We start from the raw sequence: 19,912 nt of genomic DNA on the forward strand, positions 1-19,912 counted from the left end.
TTGGCACATGGCAGTTGACTGCTGGCACTGTCCAATTACAGTCAAGATGAGCAGAAGAAATGAAGGTATGCAATGAATCCTCATAGGGATTCATTATGAGGAAAAGTTATTATACACCAAAGAATCCAAACACTTCAAAAATAGCAACTGCTCATTTTGCTCCATAACTGTACTTCTATAAAGTTTAGAGCTTAGCTTAAAAAAAAAATTAAAGCTGGGGATCCATGTTAGGGTTAGGATAGGGCGACTTCGAATCCCCATTATTTCCTATGGTGAAAATATACAAAATCAGTAAAAACTAAAAAAAGCCCACATCAGCCAAGTGCCCACTGCCTTGAAATTTGGGTGGTAGGTGGCCATGGGGACCTACCACCACCCAAATTTGGTGCCCCTAGGACCTTTATAAGTGGTCTGAATTGATCAGAATCTGAATCAAATCAAATCCAAATCAAAATTGGGGTGATTCGGGGTGACATATTTGGACACAAAACAAATCAGGAGTAATTCAATTTGGGCACAAATTGAATTGAAAAAATCAGTTTGTGAACATCCCTAGTAAATACAATAAAAGTAAAAAAAAAAACCCACCATTAAAACAATTTAAAACATTCACAGATTACTAAAAGCCAGGCTAAAAAGATGCAGCTGAAGGGCTCTTTCAAAGGCAGGTAGATGTTGAATCACGAACAGCTATAGGGAGCACATTCCAAAGTCCAGGAGTGACTACAAAGAAGACCTACTCCTGACTTGCCACCAGACAAGCTGGCAGCATCTGGATACAAACCTCTCGATGACCTTAATGTGCAGTGGGGATCATGCAGCAGGAAGTGCTATCCCAGGTAACTCAGTCCTAAGCCATTTAGGGCTTTAAAGGTAATTACCAGCACTTTGTATTTTGTCTGGAAACCTAATGGCAGCCAATGCAGTTGTTTTAAGACAGGCATAACATGGCCTCTTCAAGAAACCCTGGAGACTAATCTAGCCATCTCATTTTGAATCAATTGAAGTTTCTGAACCACATACAAAGGCAGCCTCATGTAGAGTGCATTGCGGAAGTCAAGCCGAGAAGTTACCAGAGAGTGCACCACAGTTCTGAGATCAATCTTCAAGGAGTGGACGCAACTGTCATATTAACCGAAGTTGATAGATATAGCTCCTGGCCATAGCCTCAACCTGAGAAACCAGAATGAGGCCTGGGTCCAGAATCTACATACCTGTTCCTTCAGGGGGAGTGCAACCCCATCCAGAACAGGAAGATCTATCATGTCCCTTGAAGTATGACCCATCACCATGAGTACCTCTGTCTTGCTTGGATTCAGCTTCAATTTATTATCCCTCATCCAGTCCATTACTGCCATGTCCTGATGATATCATGGAGAATTAGTTTTGGGTGTCATCAGTGTATTGATAACACCCTGCTCCAAATCCTCTGATGGTTTCACGCAACTGTTTCATGTAGATGTTAAAAAGCAATGGAGATAGGATAGAGCCCTTATGGACACCATACTATAGCTCTTGTTTCAGAGAGCAACTTTCTCCTTGTGACACTATCTGGAATCTACCTAAGGAATAGGAATGTAACCACTGCAGAGCAGTACCGCCTATTCCCAAATCCCCCAAGTGATCCAGAAGGATACCATAGTCAATAGTATTGACAGCTGCAGAGAGGTCCAAAAGAAGCAACCGAGTCACATTCCCTCTGTCCATTCCTTGGTAAAGATAATCCATCAGGCCAACTAAGGTTGTCTCTATCCCACAGCCTGCTCTAAAGCCAATCTGAAATGGATCTAGATAATCAATATCTTCCAAAACTGCCTGGAGTTGATCAGCCACCACCCTCTCAATTACCTTGCCCACACAAGGGGGGTTGGAGACTGGCCTATAATTATCCATCTCTGAGGGCTCTAGGGCAGGCTTCTTAAGTAGCTCATAATTGCCTTCAAACAAAGATGCATCCTGTCCTCTGAAGCATTTATGATCTCAACTAGGCCATCTCTAACAGCTTCCCTGCTAGATGGTAAAAGCCATGTTGGTCATGGATCCAAAGGACAAGTGGTAGGCCAAACAAGTCCAAGGAGCCTGTCCACATCCTCAGGAGTCACAAATGGGAACTGATCCATTCTAATTGAACCAGAGGAGTTACAGGACACCTCTACAATTGACCCTGTCATAACCATGGAGTCCAAGCTGGCTCGAATGCAAGAGATTTTATCCACAAAAAAGTTGTTATAAGCATCACAGAGGGATAATGAAAAATCCAAATCTAAATTCAGAGAGGAGGGAACCTGAGTTAATCCCCTCACAACTTTGAACAACTTTGCCAGACGCAGACTTGAAGGTGAGATATGTGCAGAACAGAATTCCTTCTTTGCTCTACATATTGCCACAGAATAAGCCTTCAAACGGGCTTTGTGACTTATCAGATTTAAGTTGAGTCTTCATCCACTTACACTCCAGCCTATTAGGAAATTTAATAAATTTCATTTACTTAGAAGTAGCTTCAGTCTCGTTTTAGGGAAGTATTTGCAAGTGCTTTGCCCGCCCCCGCCCCCCCCACCCTGCCCCCATGTGCAATGCATAGCCCTTGTGATACCAAAACTGCTGTCTTTAGAGTTAACTTTTAATATATACTATTTATTTATTCGATTTCTATACCACCCTTCCAAAAATGGCTCAGGACGGTTTACACAGAGAAATAATAAATAAATAAGAAGATGGATCCCTGTCCCCAAAGGGCTCACAATCTAAAAAGAAACACCAGCAACAGTCACTGTTTACAAGGCAGGCTGGGTGTTGTGGATTCTGGCTGTGCTGTATCAGAAATTCTCAAGTCAGACAGTTTTGTTGAAGCCATGTCTGACTCTGGGCAGCAACTCTAGATCACTTATCAACTGGTTGCAGCCTACCTTGAAGTAGGATCAGAGCATCTCTGTGAGGGTAAATCCCAGGGAAACAATACTGCCCCCACCCTACATTGCCTATCACATGTGGAAATGTGCATTTGGCCATTGTTCTATAGTTATTTCTCCTAATATAGACAGGCAGAGCATTTTGGAGACAGATTCCCTCTTCCATGCCCAAGTTTTGAATTTTTTACAAGAAATACAGACATTTATATTAGCATCTGGCATAGAACTCTCATTGTTTTGTCTCATTAAATCAAGAAGAGTATGCCATGAACTAGTCTTTCAATTTGTCTATTAAGCCACAAGAATTTTAGATCTCAAACTGCTGTGTCGTTTTTTTAAACACACAAAATGACAACCTATCATTTTTAATATGACTAACATCTGGCGTTACTGCAATATCTTGATAGTGTGAGTTATAAGGCAGAATGTTATCCTTTATTGTTTGCTTTACATCTTCATTTGTATTGGGGTAAGAAGTGGCATTTGAGAGGACGATTACAGAAGAAAAATACTAGTATAGCCTATATTACTACTACTCCACAAATAACTACTGACTTCAAGCTGTACTCTGTTTTACAAGCAGCAGAGAAAACCATTACACTAGTATCTGAGCTTACTCAATTTTAATAGAATAAAATTTTAATAGAAGAATAAAAGAGCCAGTGTGGTATAGTGGTTAGAGTGCTAGACTAGGACCGGGGAGACCCAGGTTCAAATCCCCATTCAGCCATGAGACTTGCTGGGTGACTGGGCCAGTTACTTCTCTCTCAGCCTAACCTACCTCACAGGGTTGTTGTGAAGATAAACTTAAGTAAGCAGTACACCGCTCCGGGCTCCTTGGAGGAAGAGCGGGATATAAATGTAATAATAATAATAGTAGTAGTAGTAGTAACACCACCACCACCACCACCACCACCAGGGGACAGCAGAATAGAAGAAAAAGAAATAGAAAAAATCACAAAATACAAAGATCTATAAATTGAAATTGAAAGGCTGTGGCAGAAAAAGACCAAAGTAATCCCAGTGGTAATTGGAGCCCTGGGTGCAGTTCCAAAAGACCTTGAAGAGCACCTCAACACCATAGGGGCCACAGAAATCACCACCAGCCAATTACAAAAAGCAACTTTACTGGGAACAGCCTATATTCTGCGACGATATCAATAACAGCAGCAACAACATTGACAATAAAATTCAGCCATCCCAGGTCCTTGGGAAGGACTCGATGTCTGGATAAAACAAACCAGTCAATAACACCTGCCTGACTGTGTAAGTAAGTAAGTAAGTAAATAAATAATAATAATAATAATAATAGCAAGTTCATATATCCCCTAATGGTAGCAACTAAGCAACTTCTTACAAATGTCACCGAACTCCAATATAGCAATAGCAATAGCACTTACATTTATATACCGCTCTATAGCCGGAGCTCTCTAAGCGGTTCACAATGATTTTTAGCATATTGCCTCCAAAATTCTGGGTACTCATTTTACTGACCTCGGAAGGATGGAAGGCTGAGTCAACCTTGAGCCCCTGGTCAGGATCGAACTTGTAACCTTCTGGTTACAGGGCGGCAGTTTTACCACTGCGCCACCAGGGGCTCTGGTGGCATCCTCCACATATGGAGGATGTGGGAGACTAGATCACGTATGGCCTTTGCTACTCCTTTGAATTTCAAGTGATCTTGTTTTCAAAATATGCATTTTGTCTGTTTTTACAAGAAGCCAAGGAAAATTACACTCAAGTTGGTACTGTCTACAGTTGTGGGAACTGGGAAAAGGAGGGTGAGCTTACTTTCATTATGGATGTACCTGCTGATCACAAGGAGTCTCTTATAAATCAGCCCTAAAGACAGTCAGTACAGTTTCCACAGTTAAAACCCCACTTGTGATCTAGATTGTGATCTTAGAAACAGACTGTACTCTATTCATATCAGATGACCTTCACACAATCAGCAGAAGTGCTGCACAGGTGATTATTACCAGCAGTGTGACCTACCTACACATACCTGGACCAGTTAGCAGCAGCATGAATCAGTCAAAGTTTACAAAAGGACTCCCCATCTGGTTACAAGGAGATTTTAACTTGCATAGACTAGGCATGTTGGTGTTTACTAGGACAGTGCAGTTATGCCATTCTGACAGGCACGTCTGACCAGACATGCCTTCTGTTGGGTGTTAATCAGAAAGAGTTCCACCACAACAGAAGGGAACATCAATAGTCAGAACTGACTCAAATCCCTCCTGTTATGATGGAACTTCAACAAAGTCCAGACATTCCTGTCAGACCAAGTTAAATGGTTTGTGTGCTGCTGCTCAGCTGAGAAGCACTGTATGGCCCATTCAACTCTGTCCGACAGGAATGTCAGGAAATGTCGGATTTCTGAATCAACATATCAGTGGGAGTGGGGGGTATATCAGCGCTCGCAACTATTTTTCTGTGAGGCTGGGTCAGATTTGACATTTTGTAGGCTGCACAGGCCTAGTATTTACATACCAAGGTTAGTGACTGGAGTTGTACATATTATATACATGTTGTAGAATACAGAGCTAAATGTGACCCCAATTCTAAAACTTGTTTATTCAAAAAAGGACCCCACTGATTGCAAAGGGTTGCTTAGGATTACTGTCAGCAATAAGGTATTTATTTTTACCTAGACTTCAGATTTGAAAGCATGCAGAAAATGCATGCTGAAAGCTCACAAACCAGAAGGGAGACTGGACAAGGGAAGCACTTCTAGGTTCTGCTAATCTTTTCTGCTCTGTTTTCACCCCCAGTTTTTGCCTTCCCTTCTGTCTTCTAGTTCTCAGTAAAAATACAGATTTGCAATTCTGAAGAAGCTCAGATGCTGAAGTCAATATTAAGCAAGTGGTTCTGGTAAGAACTAATCTACCTACTTTCCTTTCACTAAAATCTTAATTGTTAATTACCATCTTCACAACATAGGTCCATCATTTTGAACTAGGGTGGATGATATTATCACAAACTATGCTGTTGAGGTGTCCCTTTGCATCACTCACTACAACTGTACCAAGTTTGCTTCACATAAGTTGGCAACCCAAAAACTAAGCCACTTGTGCCTCAACTGTTCATGTGTCCATCATCTTGAATCGGGGTGGATTACATCATTACAAACTATGCACTTGAGCCATCCTCATGTGTCCCTTGTTGGAGAAATTTTGGGTTTGTTTAATGAGCAGAGGCCATCACCATCCATCAGATTCAAGCTTTTATTGATCACGACATGCTGGGTGTCTCTCTTTCAAGAAGAGAGCACACCCTCAGGCTTTTGACAAGAGTCTTTTATACTGTTTGCAGGCTATAGGATTGAATACAGAGCCTATCAGAGGCCAAAGTTTCATGGTATATACCAATCATATTAATACAAGGAGAATAAAGATTAGCCATTGGTAGATAAGGTGAATCCATTACAATGCAGAAACCAGCAATAATGCACCAATCAGCTTTAGCTGTGCTTATCTCTAGTCAGGCAGAGCAAGGTATGGTCAACAGGTGCTTATCTCTAGTCAGGTGGGGCAGAGTATGGTTTCCAAGAAAAGGAGCCCTGTAACAGCAGGGTACAGAACCTTGTGAACTTTAGGACTTATATAGGTAACACAACTAGGTGAAAGGAAATATTGGAATTTCCCTTCATCACCTACACCTGTAGCAAATTTGGTTCAAATCAGATAGGCAGTTCACAAGGTAGCCACTTGCGCCTCAAATGTTCATTCGTCTGCTATCTTGAAGTGGGTTGGATGACAAACTATGCTGTTGAGTTGCCTCTTTGTGTCACTTACTACAACTGCACCAAATCTGATCCAAATCCACTAGGCTGTCAACAAACTAGCCAACTTGTACCTCAAATATTCACGCATCCACCATCTTAAACTGGGGTGGATGACATCATTACAAACTATGACCTTGAGCCATCCCTATGTGCTCCATTGTTACTGTTACAGCAGTAACAAGTTTGGTTCAAGTCAGTTAGGCATAGCCCAGTTATGCCTCAAATGTTCATGCACCTGCCATCTTGAATAGGGTAGATGACATCATAAACTACACTGCAGAGGTGTCCCTGTGTCACTCACTACAACTGTTCCAAATTTGGTTCAAATCAGTTAGGTGCTTCACATGTTAGCCCACTTGAGCCTCAAATGTTTACGTGCCTGCTATCTTGAATTGGGGTGGATGACATCATCACAAACTATGCCATTCAGGTGTCCCCATGTGTCCCTACAACTGTACCCAATTTGGTTCATATCGATCCAAGCACTGCAAAGTTGATGGAGACAGATGGACACACTTACAGCTGGGTGATCTCATAAGTAGGGATATGAATGAATTGCTTCAGGCACATCTCAGGGGCTGGCAAGAGGTTGCTTTAAATGGAGGCAGGCAGGCCCTACCTGCTCCTCCAGGCAAGCCACCCCCGCGCCATGCCGCCTGATCGCAGCGCTGTTGCAATCAAAGCTAGTCCATGCCAGCGGCAGACTAACTTTGATTGCAACAGCGCCATGACGGGGCGGCGTGGGGCAGCGGCGGCTTGAAGGAGAGGCAAGTAAGACCTGCCTGCCTCCATTTAAAGCAATCCCTTGCCCTGCACTGAAACGTTGGGGCAGCAGGGCATCACATCATTTTGGCTCCTCTTCAAAGAGGTACCGAAACTATTTCGGCACATCCCTACTTGTAAGCTTACTTTCCTTAAGTACACATTTCTGCCTGTTTGGACCACAGGCACTAGGGCTTTTGTACAGAATTATGTAGGATACAACTCCAAAATATATGCAGTAAGGAAGGTTGGTTGCTGTGCTATATAGTTGCTTCTTAAGTGTTCTGCCAAATTAGAGAGTGGCAACCAGCAATCAGGCTGAATCCAGCCATCGAAGGAAAAGACTACTAGTATGCCCCTTCACTCCATTGCTAAGCATCTCTCATTTTGTCCCTTCCACAAGTCTTAGATCTATTTTGGGAGAGAAAATCTCAAGAGTGTGCAAGACAGACTTCTCTCTACTTACAACTATTTAACTCTTATCACTTAATATTTTCACGTCATTGCCTGACTCAGGAAGGGGAGGGGACAGGATGAATACAAAGCACTAACAGAAGGAACACCTTATTTTTTTTACTTGCACTTCTCTCCCTCTTTTCCTTTTCATAGCTTGGAGGGCAGAAGATCAGACCTGCCAGCAGCCAACTCATCTGTCCTGTTCCCTCACACAAAGAATGCAACTTCTGATTTAAAGAGCTTGTGATGTATTTAATTGCTATCAGGAGAAGATTATTGCAATACAAGATTCTCCTTCACATGTTCCAAATGAGAAAAATATCAAGAAATTTGAACAGAATAAAATATACCAGATGTTCATTATTATGGACACTATACTATACCTGATTGCAATGCCTGTTCTGAAACTATGGATGCATTAAAGGAGAAAAGAAAATAATTAGTTGAACAGTTGAACCAAGCTACAGGATAAGCTTCAGAGACACCTTTAAACACACTTTTACATGTTACAATTTGCTGTAAAGATATCAACATTCTGAAGTTCTACTTGAATATATTTAAACAGAACATAAAGGGTTGGATCCAAAAACTGCAAGCAAAAAGAAAATAGAGGCCGATCTGTAAGCACTATTGTTCATGCAGTATAGTAGGAAGGTTCTAAAGTAATTATCATGCTTTTGTAAGAGACTATATTAAGATGTAATCCATATATCTTTGGATTCACTTTTCTTGCAAAATGTTCCAACAGAAGGTGTATGGCAACATTTACATGTGCAGAATACACCTTCTGTGTGTAGGGCAGCACCTTTGGATCCAACCACAGTTTTTATTAATACTAGTATAGTTGCCATATAGATTAAGAACCTAGAAAAACATACCACGTAAACTGCCGGTGGTTAAGAGAGCCCGTGCTTTGTCTGCTAAATCACTATTTAGGGTATTCCCCAACAACAAAACGTCAATAGCTTCCTGCTTTGAGCTATCAAAAAAGTTATTTTGAATTGTTCTGGTCACAGAACGTGCACCATCCTTCAGCTTCCCAGCCTGTTAGGGAGGAATATGTATAAATATTTTATAGTTACTTACAGAACACTGGCAATTACATACATGCTAATTTGAATCCAATTTTAAGTTGTAGTCTGCTAATAGCAACCTAGTTTTGTGGTATTAAAATTATTTGGTGTCTACAAAAGTTTCAATCTCATTTGGAGTTTTCTTGTATGATTGGGACATGTGTATTTCATGATACCCTTAAAAACACACACAAATGGCTTCGTATGTGTTAAACACACATACAGAGGTGGTGGGAAGAAATCACCAAGCACAGCCTTTACCAAAATAGAGAGGTATGAACAAGGACTTAATGCCGAATCACCATCTATCTATGCACTACATACAATATCTGAAGATAATTTAGAACCCCATGCTTTAACACAACAGTTTCTGATATTTTAAATGCATTACGGTTTAAGAAATGCACATTTATTGTGTACAAAAATCCACGATTTGACAAAGAATATTACTATGTCTGTCTACATACAGAATGAGAAAGCAGGGCTGACTTTAGTGGCATAAAAACTGCATTATTACTAAAAACCAAAGCAGATTGTTGATGTACAAATCCCCTGCCAATAAGATTATAGACAATGCAGATAGGTTCAAACATATGGAAATATCACATATATGGATTCACTGGTGTCTTTGCATAAATGCACATTTAAAAATATGCAAGCTGATGAAACTGAAACCATGACTTCAAATCTGCAAGCATGGATAGGCAGCATGCAACCTGCTCCAACATTTTGTTTGGTCTACAGGGTCTTATGAGTCTTCAAAATTTCAGTTTTTATTTTGAAGGAATTTCCAGGCCTCGTGGTTGAACACCTACTGGGATGAGTGTAAAATATCAACCAGATGTTTAGCATACATCAAGTTCATAGAATGATAAATCAAGTGAAAGCTATGAACATGTATACTGTTGCCATCCAGCCACTGATACTTTTGGTGAGCCCCTCAGCACAGACCAAGTTACCCATCTATGCACTAAGCTAAATGACTACTCCTTCAAGAATGAAATGAGGAACTCTGTTCTTCACAGATTCACTGTGTGTCTCAGTAATTAGTATTTGTACAGTGCTTTTCTTAAGCACTTGTATACATTTGCTGTAGTCATTACTACCCTGTAAAGTGGACCAATCTTGTACCCCATATAGGGCTGATGCCATTAAAAAAGCAGTTTGCCTAATTCATTTAGAGAGCTCATGGCTAGTCTGCAGTTTAAACTGGGGGCTTCCAGCTCCTGAATACAGTGGCTGGAATCCAAAGAACCATGCAGCTATTTGCGTACAACCAAAGGGATTTTGTGCCTGTATTTCTTAAACAGAAACTCCCCATTGCCACATAGCACAGTACATCTGACATCAAGGGAAATTTCAACAGCTGTGTCGGAAAGACACACAAATCTCACTAAGCACACCCAAGCCCTTGAGAATGTCCCATCTAGGTCTTAAATTCTAGTCAATAGCTTTAAAAGCCAAAAAAATCACCCAGCTCTATAAAGTACGCTATTACTGGATTCAGTAAGGAAAAACTATTCCTTGTGGCAAGCAATTCAAATCCAGTCTTTACCCATCTTTATTCTTTAATTTGGATGGTGACCAATATTTTAAAATACATGAATATAGAACATTTGACGGTATTCAAGAATTACACTCACCAATTACATATCAGGCAAATAATTGAAATGAACCAAGAGGAAAGCAAAGGAGAGATTAGTCAAGATGTTAAAATAGGAACACAGTAATTCTGAGAAACTCAAAATATTCACTGTTATTTCTCTCTCTCTCTTCAGGTTAGTTAAAACTTGAAAAATAATCTAATCTTAATTGGATGATTTTGAGAAGACATCTCCCCCAAAGTACTGACAGACGACAACATGCAGTGAAAATATTTATATAACTTGCTATTTATTTCACAGAGATAGAAGCTACCTGGGGAACATTTTTCTGACCATTAACTTTGCAAGGTGAAAAACACCTTCTACCAAAGGTGAGGAGGAATTACCCAACAACATTATAGTATTGTAGACATCTAAGGACAAACACAGTACATACAGAAAGCAGACAAATGAAATATTCACACTGAGGGCAGATCACTAGTATCTGTAGTTTCCTTCAGAGAGCAAAAGTAGAGCCAGCTTCCATTAAGCTATTTTCCTCCCATTTAACACCTATATCTTAGAAAAGCAGGCTTCTACAAGGCCACACACAGAAAGCCGTAGCTAACAATAAGGTACCAAGTTATGTTCTCAGATATCACACTCACACACTCACACACACACACCCCAAATAAAGGTAGCTCATATATTAGCTTGTTTGATTTGTAACATGGCTTACTACTGCATTGAAAGCTATGTGCAAGTAGAATAATTTTTCTGTCATTTGGACTTAAACACAACACTGAATAGTAAGTTAGGACTATAAAGTGACACTGGGTTGCAAGACAGCCTGTATCTGAAAAATATAGCAAGACGTTTTTGAACAAAACATGGGAGAACAAGTGAAATGGATATTTCTTGGCCAAGCCATTTTATATGAACATGATTAATTTATCAATAAAGAACTGCAGAAAAAGGAGTACGAAGTGGACACTAGTTCAAGACTAGTGGATAATGGATACAGTCCTACTCACTAGGTAACAATATAGCCAGAAATATGAGGAAAACCATACCAAGACAGTTAAGAGATTGGGTAAATACCAGATGTAAGCAGAAATCCAGTTTAATCTTTACCTTGTACAATATCTAATGTACGGCAATTGGACGAGTGATGTCTTACTACTTAAACATGACTTACCTTTGCTTTTCCTTCAAGAGCTCCAGTTCCAGCATATATTTTACTGACTGAGTCACCATTAACAGACCACATGGACCGAAAAACTTCCTGGAAACGAGTAGCTAACTGAGGTTTTTCAGTTAAACCTAAAGCCTCCAGTTGTTTTGTTAGCATCTGCAACAGTGGAAGGGAAAAGCAGATTTAAAACAAAGCGGCACAAATTGTTTTATTCCAGAAAGCTTTCGAAGCCTAAAATTTGTGAAGCAGTTTTCAGCACTGAGAATGGGCGTGGACTAGAAGATTCTATAAATCTTAGTTGGCTAACATTATTAGATATAGTTTTCCCTATCTGGTTAATAGGAAGCTGTATATTATACATTTTGTTTTGACCTACTACCATGAGTGGACCACTCTCCAGAATAATAGAAACAAATTGACAGAGCTCCTGCTCCAAGGAGCTGACAATCTAAAATATCAACAGTAGCTCAATTCAGATAATCCTTCAGCTAGAGTCATGGAATTGTGGGCTCCTTCACCCACTGCTTCATTTTCAGATTAGTTCCAACCATAGTTTTCCATGACAGCCAACTCACCAAACTAAGCACTTGCCCTCCAAATCAGAAAACACAGTTTGAAGTGGATTTCTAATTCTGGATTCGAGGGCAAGCATGAACCTTAGCTTGCTCACTCAGACATTGTAGCACGCTATGGGTTGTGCTAAACTGCAAAGTGTAAATGACGCAGCAAGCATGAAAGGCAGAGGAATGCATTAACTCACCACTGATTTCCAAGCCTTTAAACTATATTGAGCCAGTAAGGTACACAGAGGGAACAGAAAGGAGAGGAATAAAATAAGTGGAAAACTAAATAAATTCAACTGACTTTTTGAAAACAGAATGTATGCTATAGCACATACTCAAAGAGCCCAGTTTAATTCTCTGCTGCTCAAACCTAATGAAGCTTAGCATGGCATGATAGATTCTCAATGCCACATCAGCACTACACTTTTCCTACAATAGGTATCAATGCTGCTGTGCCTGTACTAGGAAGAAGTTCCTATGGAAAGCTGTACAATAAGCTATTTCTCTGCGGAGAAATGAAACATTCATACGGGCTATGAAGCAACTCCATCTCCCAAACACTAGCAGAAAGCTATAGTTAAATTGCAAGAATAATGGTTTATGAAGTAAGTGCTTGTGGTCTAATAGTCTCAGCCATAGGAAGAATTAGGCTGTGGGATGTAAAAAAATGAAGCATTTTTTCCATATCTGGTTAAACTCAAGGTCAGACTTGAAATGGAGTAGTTAATAGGACAAACATTAGTTACAATCTGTTATTAGTAACATTAAAAGTAAATGAACAGAATGCTTCCAAATTTTAAATTTTCATTTACTTTACAGATTGAAGTCATTTACAAAATTACAGCTAGAGCTGCAAACAATGTATTAAAATTTAATAATTTACAAATCCTAGTAAACACAGGGTGCTCACTTGTAACTATTGATCTGGAGGTGATCCGTTGTATTCATAATTTCTGTGCCTGCGCAGGGACCTTGCTGGCAAACTAACTAGCTCCTTGAGATGCCCAGTCCGCCCAGCACGTGCTCCGTGCATTCGTTGAAAACAGCGTTTGGGGGTGTCACCTCTTCAGTTTCTTGCAGACCGCCAAGTGCAGATGATCTGATGCATTTCTGGTAAGAAACCCCACTTTAAGTTCTTCAAGGTTTTACTGCTGCAGGGATGGCTTGGGAGAGTCTTATGAACACAACGGATGATTAGCCAGCTTTGGCCTCTGGTGGTGGGTCCAGTAAAGCCTCAGCTATGGCAACACCCTTTTCAATACGCTTCTCCCAAATTCAGCCTGTCTTGCCATCCTCAAGTCAATGGCATAATGCTTGATGAATGGCTGCTGAGGTGACCATGTTGCTGCTGAGCAGATATCAGCCATATGTATCCCTGACAGATGTGCTGCAGATGCAGCATAAGCCCTTGTCAAATGTGCCATAATGATGCATGGAGGATCAATTCTCTGCTGCTTGTAGGCACATACATACAATCAGTTCCACCAACCAATGGGCCAGCCTTTTTGGGGATATAGGGAAGCCCTTACTCCTTCCTTTTATAGGCTACAAATAGCCTCTTCATTCTCCTTATTGTCTTTGTCTTCTTCAGATAGTATAGGAGAGCACAGTGGACATCTAGGGAATGCAATGCCTTCTCTAAAGCTGTCTCTGGTTTCTGGAAGAAGGTTGGTAATATAATCTCTTGGTTTAAATAAAAGTCCTAAATAATTTTTGGATGGAAGTTAGGATCTAACCGCATGACAACCTTGTGAGGGTAGAACTGAGTGTATGGCACGTCCATCCTCAAAGCTGTCAACTCGCTCACACGCTTGGTTGTAGTGATTGCTATCAAGAATGCAACTTTAAGAGTGATCAGCTTCAAGGCTGCATGCTCCAGAGGGTCAAATGGAGCTTCCGTTAGCGCTGACAGCACCAATGATAAACTCCAAGGCTCTATTGGTCGTTTAATAGGGGGATATTGATTGTTAAACCCCTTCATGAAATGTTTACACTCCGGATGAGAGAACACAGTTGTTCCACTCCACCTCTTGTACTTTGAAGAAATGGCTGCCAGATGAACCTTTAACGATACATTTGCCAGGCCCTTCATCTTTAAGGAGATCATGTATGGGAGTACTTGTTTCACCGTGGCCATTAACGGACAGAAATCTTTTTTCTTTGCATGGTTTGCAAAACGTCTCCACTTGCTGCCATAATAGCGTCGTGTAGACAGACGCCTATTCAATTGTATTTTCTTTAAAAGCTGACCTTCCATGCAGTCATCCCTAGAGTTCTTACATCTGGATGCAGCACCTTTCCTCCTTCCCAAACCAGTAGATCCGGGACAAGAGAAAATCTGTAATAGTTTCCCCGTGCAAGATGAAACAGTGGAGCAAACCACGGTTGTCTCTGCCACCATGGTGTCAATAGTATGCATGTCACGTTGTCTCTCAGAATCTGTGCTAGAACACAGTTGATTATGGGCTGTGGTGAGTGAAGGTATAGGAGGTTCTTGTTCCACCTGTGTTGGAATGCATCACCCAGCTATCCTTTGCCTATTCCTGCACGTAAGCAGAATTTCACACACTTTATCTTGGCAGCAGTTGCAAATATGTCCTCTGCTGATGACCCCACATGTCGAAAACTTTCTGGAGAAAGGAGTTATTGATCTCCCACTCTTGACGTTGGTCGTACTGCCCGGTCCCAACTGAGGTTGTCAGCCAGAATGTTGTCCACACCTCTTATGGCCACCGGATATATCACACGAGCAATGCACCATTCCCAAATTTGCATGCTTAGGGCGCACAGCGACATGGCCACCGTACCACCCTGCTTGTTGAAGTAGGCAATGGCTGTCGTATTGTCCACTTGCACCTGCGTTACTGTGTTCCGCAGCATGGGCTTGAATGCCTTCAGAGCCAGAAACAGCGCTTGTAGCTCTAAGTAGTTTGTATGTGGCAGAGCTTGTGGCTTGGACCACTTCCCCGGAATATGATTTCTGAAATGCGCTCCCCTACCAACTAGGAGAGCATCTGATGTCACACATTGTGTTGGTGTTAAGAGTTGAAACGGAACTCCCCAAAAGATTCTTCTCTATTATCCACCAATGAAGGGAGTCCAACACTGAGTGTTGAATTGTCAGATGCACCTTTTGACTGTCTACATTCGGGTGGAAATTTCTTAGAAACCACCTTTGCAGAGACCTCATGTGTAGACATGTGTATAGCACAGTCGAGTTGCCATAAGACCCATTAACCTCTGTATGCTCTCTGCAGGCTGCCTTGGATTGTGTATAAACTGCTGAGGAAGGCTCTTGATCTGCTGACAACGCTCTAAAGGTAAGTATGCTCCATTTGTGTCCATGTCCAGAATAGCCTCTATAAAGCTCAGCCATCTTTGTGGCTCCAGCCTCGACTTCTTCCAATTGATAATGATTCCTAAATCTTACAGCAGCTGAATCATGGATTGGATCTGCGAAACTAACTCCTCTTTGCTGCTGCTGACCAGCAGCCAGTTGTCAAGCTATGGGTAGACCGCAAGCCCCTGCGTACGTAAATAGGCTGCCTTTACAGCCATAACCTTTGTAAAAACGTGCAGGGCCATCAACAGTCCGAAGGGCAAGACAGCATATTGGTACTCCTCATTTCCCACTGTAAATCTGAGGTATTTGTTGTGATTCTCCTGAATTCCCACATGAAAGTAAGCATCCTTTAAATTTAACGTTGCTGCCCACTCCTCCCTGCTTACGAAGGGTAGAATTGCCTGCAACGTCGTCATTCTGAACTTCTGGGCCCAAACAAACCAATTGCGCTCCTGAAGATCCATGACTGCCCTGATTCCTCCATCCAGCTTTGGAATTTGAAAGTAGCGAGAGTAGAACCCTGACAACATAATGATCATTAGCAGTATACCCCCGCTAACTGGGCAAAGAGGCACCTTTTACCATGGTGATTCTCTTTATTTAGCAGGGGGAGAGTAACTGGCCCTATCCATCCCCAGCACAGTACTTCCAGTGACAGTTGCTGGTGTCTATCTTATGTTCTTTTTAGAATGTGAGCCCTTTGGGGACAGGGTTCAATCTTATTTGTTATTTCTCTGTGTAAACTGCCCTGAGCCATTTTTGGAAGGGCAGTATGGAAGTTGAATTATTAACAACAACAACAACAACTCAACAACAACAACAACAACAACTCCGTCCACTGCACTGGTACAATTGCCTGTTTCTCGAGGAGCACCTGCACCTCCTGCAGAAGCACTTCTGTGGCCTTGGTGTATCTCAAGCCCGAGAATGGTGGTAGAGTCTTGAACTCTATCACATACCCAGTCTGTATTATTCTGAGCACCCATTGATCTGATATTATGTTTTGTCACGCTTGGGTATGGCTTGCCAACCGGATGGTGCTGTTGGCAGCTACAAAGCAGATGCTGGGTGCTTTAGCAATTGGTTGATGTTGATCGTGCAATGGACTGACTGTTAAATCAAAGACTCTGCTTTGCATTGTCCTTGTTAGACCGGACATTTTGATTTCTGTTCCTCTGTCCAAACCCCTTAGTTCTTTAGAAGGGTCTATACTGCCTCTTAAATTATCTTCGATCTTGGTATTTAAAAGGCCTCTGACCAAATGTGTGGTTCCGTGAGCCTGATGCCGAAACTGATGAAGAAGCCATGAACGTCTTGGCTGTATATTTTGACTTTTTAAGAGATTTCATTGTGGAATCTGTGCCTTCATTGAAGAGTCCCTTGCCATCAAATGCTAGATTTTCTACGCATTCTCACATGTCCTGCTGTAGAATCGTGGACTTGAGCCAAGCAAAACGGTGCATTGTTACTGCCGTCACCATAGCTCTGGACTCTGTTTCAGCAAGATGTTTGAGGACACTGAACTGCTGCCTCATAACCAAGGTTGTCTTCTCATACAGCTCCATGAATCTATCTTGAAACTCCTCTGTGGTCACTAACATAGAATCCTGGAGTAGGGTAGCCCACAAAAAGTGGTTATAGCGAGCCATGCAGGCTGCATAATTTGCAATTTGAATTGCCAAGCTGGATGTCGCATGTATCTTCCTACCCAATAAGTATTTTTCTTCCCTTCTTGTCGGCAGGTGTTGTATGGTGGCGACCTCCCTTTGAAGACAACGCACAGTCGATGACCATGGAGTTTGGTACTGGATGTCTTAATAAGTAAGTGTTCTCCTCCTGCACCTTATATAAATTTTCAAGCCGCTTTGAAGTGGGTGTAGATATAAGGAGAACATCCCACAGTCTTGGCTGCTTTATTGATAATCGGTATCATGGGCAGGGCTAAAGGGTGTGACGACTTAGCTGCTGCCATCATATAACCCAGATCTTTCAGCTCAGTTTCTGGCAGTCTTACCTAGGGCCTCAGCAATCTCTCTGATAAGAGCATGATAAGCTTTAAGCTCTTCAGTGGGAGATGTTGACAGCTTCGGAGGTACATCTGAGGGCATATCCAATTGGCGGCTAGCCTTATCACAGTCCGAGGCAGAGTCAGAAGAATATCCCTCTGGCTCAGGGGATGAAGGCAAACGTGGTGTTGGAGAAGGGATTGTTTTCCTCCTACACTTTCCCAACATTTTTATGGCACTACTGAAGATGCACATGGTTGCTGAGGTTCTAGTGGCTGAGTCTGGCAAGCCACAGAAACCACTGGTGCAGGAACAACCTCAACTGCTTGTGTAGCAGTATTAACAAGTACAGGGAAACTTTCAGCAGCTTGTGCAGCCGCAGCTACAAGAACAGGTCCCGAATGGTGAGTTGATTCCTGGTGAGCCAGAACAGTCTGGTGTATTGGTTCCTGCTCAGCCTTCCAGCAGAGATCAGTGTAGTCATCAGGCAACGCATGCCTAAAACCACAGGAGTGTGTGATATTTCTGTGTATAGGTTGAGCCATTGGCAAATGAAGCCCCTGCAAAAAAGTATATTAGCTAGGGGACTTCCAAATTTGTTCCAAGAGGTACAAATGTAGCCGATATACTAGGCACAAATGTAGCAGATGTGCTAGAAGCCGAGGGTAAACCCAGCGTCGCTCTAGGTCTCAACAATCCATATATCTCCTGTGCAGGCTGTTCAGCTCCATGTAGCTTTGGAACTTGCAGAGGTGATAATGAGGGTGTCTTTGGGGGTGGACCTGGGTCATTGTCCACCTCCTGTTCTACATCAAGACCTGTGATGAGGAATCCCTGGAATGTCAAACCCAACGGCGTGCTAGATGTCAAGTCCAGCAAATCCAGTAGAAAAGTTGCCTTATCCTTTTCCAGAGAGAAATCCTCATCTTGGTCATATTCAGCTGACAAGTGCGCAGTACGAATGCCGCCTGTGACTGCAGTGCTCCTTCGAGGGGTCGAAGAGATTGCACTGGAGTTCACACCGGTGACAGAAGAAGATGCCGTCTCGATGTCATACCCCTAGGTGAGGGCAGCGATGCAGGGCCCATCAATGTCAAGCCTACCGATGTTGAAATCGGTAGAGATAACTACGGTACAGATAATGACACCGATGCCTTCGGCACCAAGGCCATCTGAATCGGACTCAATGTCGACATAGAGATGTCAGACTTCCACATCAAACTGCATTCCTACATAGCCATGGGTGATGGTGTTCCACTAAGTGCAGCACTACGGTGCTTCTTTGTAGGCAACAAAGCACCTTCTGGCTTCGACTCTCGTCTCCGCTTCTTTTCGTTGTGTCTGTGGGATTTTGTGGACACCTTCGGTTTTTTTAAAACAGTCTCTGACACCCCGGTTTTAGACTTCTCTTTGGCAGCTCCATGGGTAATCGAGGTCTGTACCGAGATGGACGTCGACGAAGAGTGACTCTGTCTCGGAGTCGGTGGCTGAAGGGCCTCTTCATAGAGTGCCGCCCATAGATGCAGAACTCTATTTTTCAAAGTCTGCTTAGAAAAAGAGCAACAGTTTTACGAGATGCAGTGTTGTGCTGTTCGCCCAGACACAGCAAGCACACGTCATGATGGTCAGTAGAGGGTAATTTAGCATGGCACTCTACACAACGTTTAAACGTAGTTTTCCTCTCCATGATAAACACGGATGGGGCAAATCACCTTCGCGTTCGGCAAGATTAATAAAAAATGTCTCAAGTCCGTTTATATTCTTGGTAGTATAATCGTATAGCAAAGTGTAGTCAAGAAATTCCAGTAGGTCAAAGTCCGATAAATCCAATTTTCTTTGTTTTTCTTTCTAGTTGAACCGAGGCGCTACCACCGAGGTATAAACGCTTAAGGGTTAAACAGAAACTGAAGAGATGACACCCCCAACCTCCGTTTTCAACGAATGCACAGAGAACGTGCTGGGCAGACGGGGTGTCTCGAGGAGCTAGTTAGTCTGCCCGTGAAGTCTCTGCACAGGTGCAGAACCCATTATATTATGAATGCAACAGATCACGATCCAGATGAAATACTTTCTTCTTTTTTAGCCACAATTCATTAAGCCACAGGAAGCACTCTTCAAATTTATTTTGTCAGCAAGTATTTATGAAGGGAACGGGTTAAAGGGGGGGAAGATGAACTTGTGAAAATACGTTCATAAATGTCTATGTTTCACATAGTGCTTCTTTGTGGACACCTG

The 19,912-nt window shown here is 42.1% G+C and overlaps 1 protein-coding gene across 11 annotated transcripts in view; it reads right to left on the reverse strand.

The window, feature by feature from the left end:
* SYNJ1 (synaptojanin 1) overlaps positions 1 to 19,912 on the reverse strand; it is a 131,327-nt gene that overhangs the window by 68,296 nt on the left and 43,119 nt on the right. For 9 of the 11 annotated variants that reach the window (XM_053308153.1, XM_053308159.1, XM_053308154.1 and 6 more), the window contains exons 11-13: positions 11,769 to 11,921; positions 8,793 to 8,958; positions 8,298 to 8,321 (exon numbers count right to left, since the gene is read on the reverse strand). In XM_053308153.1, coding sequence (XP_053164128.1) covers positions 8,298 to 8,321; positions 8,793 to 8,958; positions 11,769 to 11,921 — 343 coding nt within the window. The remainder of the gene's footprint in view (positions 1 to 8,297; positions 8,322 to 8,792; positions 8,959 to 11,768; positions 11,922 to 19,912) is intronic. The other 2 variants (XM_053308151.1, XM_053308152.1) reach the window with 2 other exon arrangements.

The sequence above is a fragment of the Hemicordylus capensis genome, chromosome 3 (assembly GCF_027244095.1).
Source record: "Hemicordylus capensis ecotype Gifberg chromosome 3, rHemCap1.1.pri, whole genome shotgun sequence".
NCBI lineage: Eukaryota > Metazoa > Chordata > Lepidosauria > Squamata > Cordylidae > Hemicordylus > Hemicordylus capensis.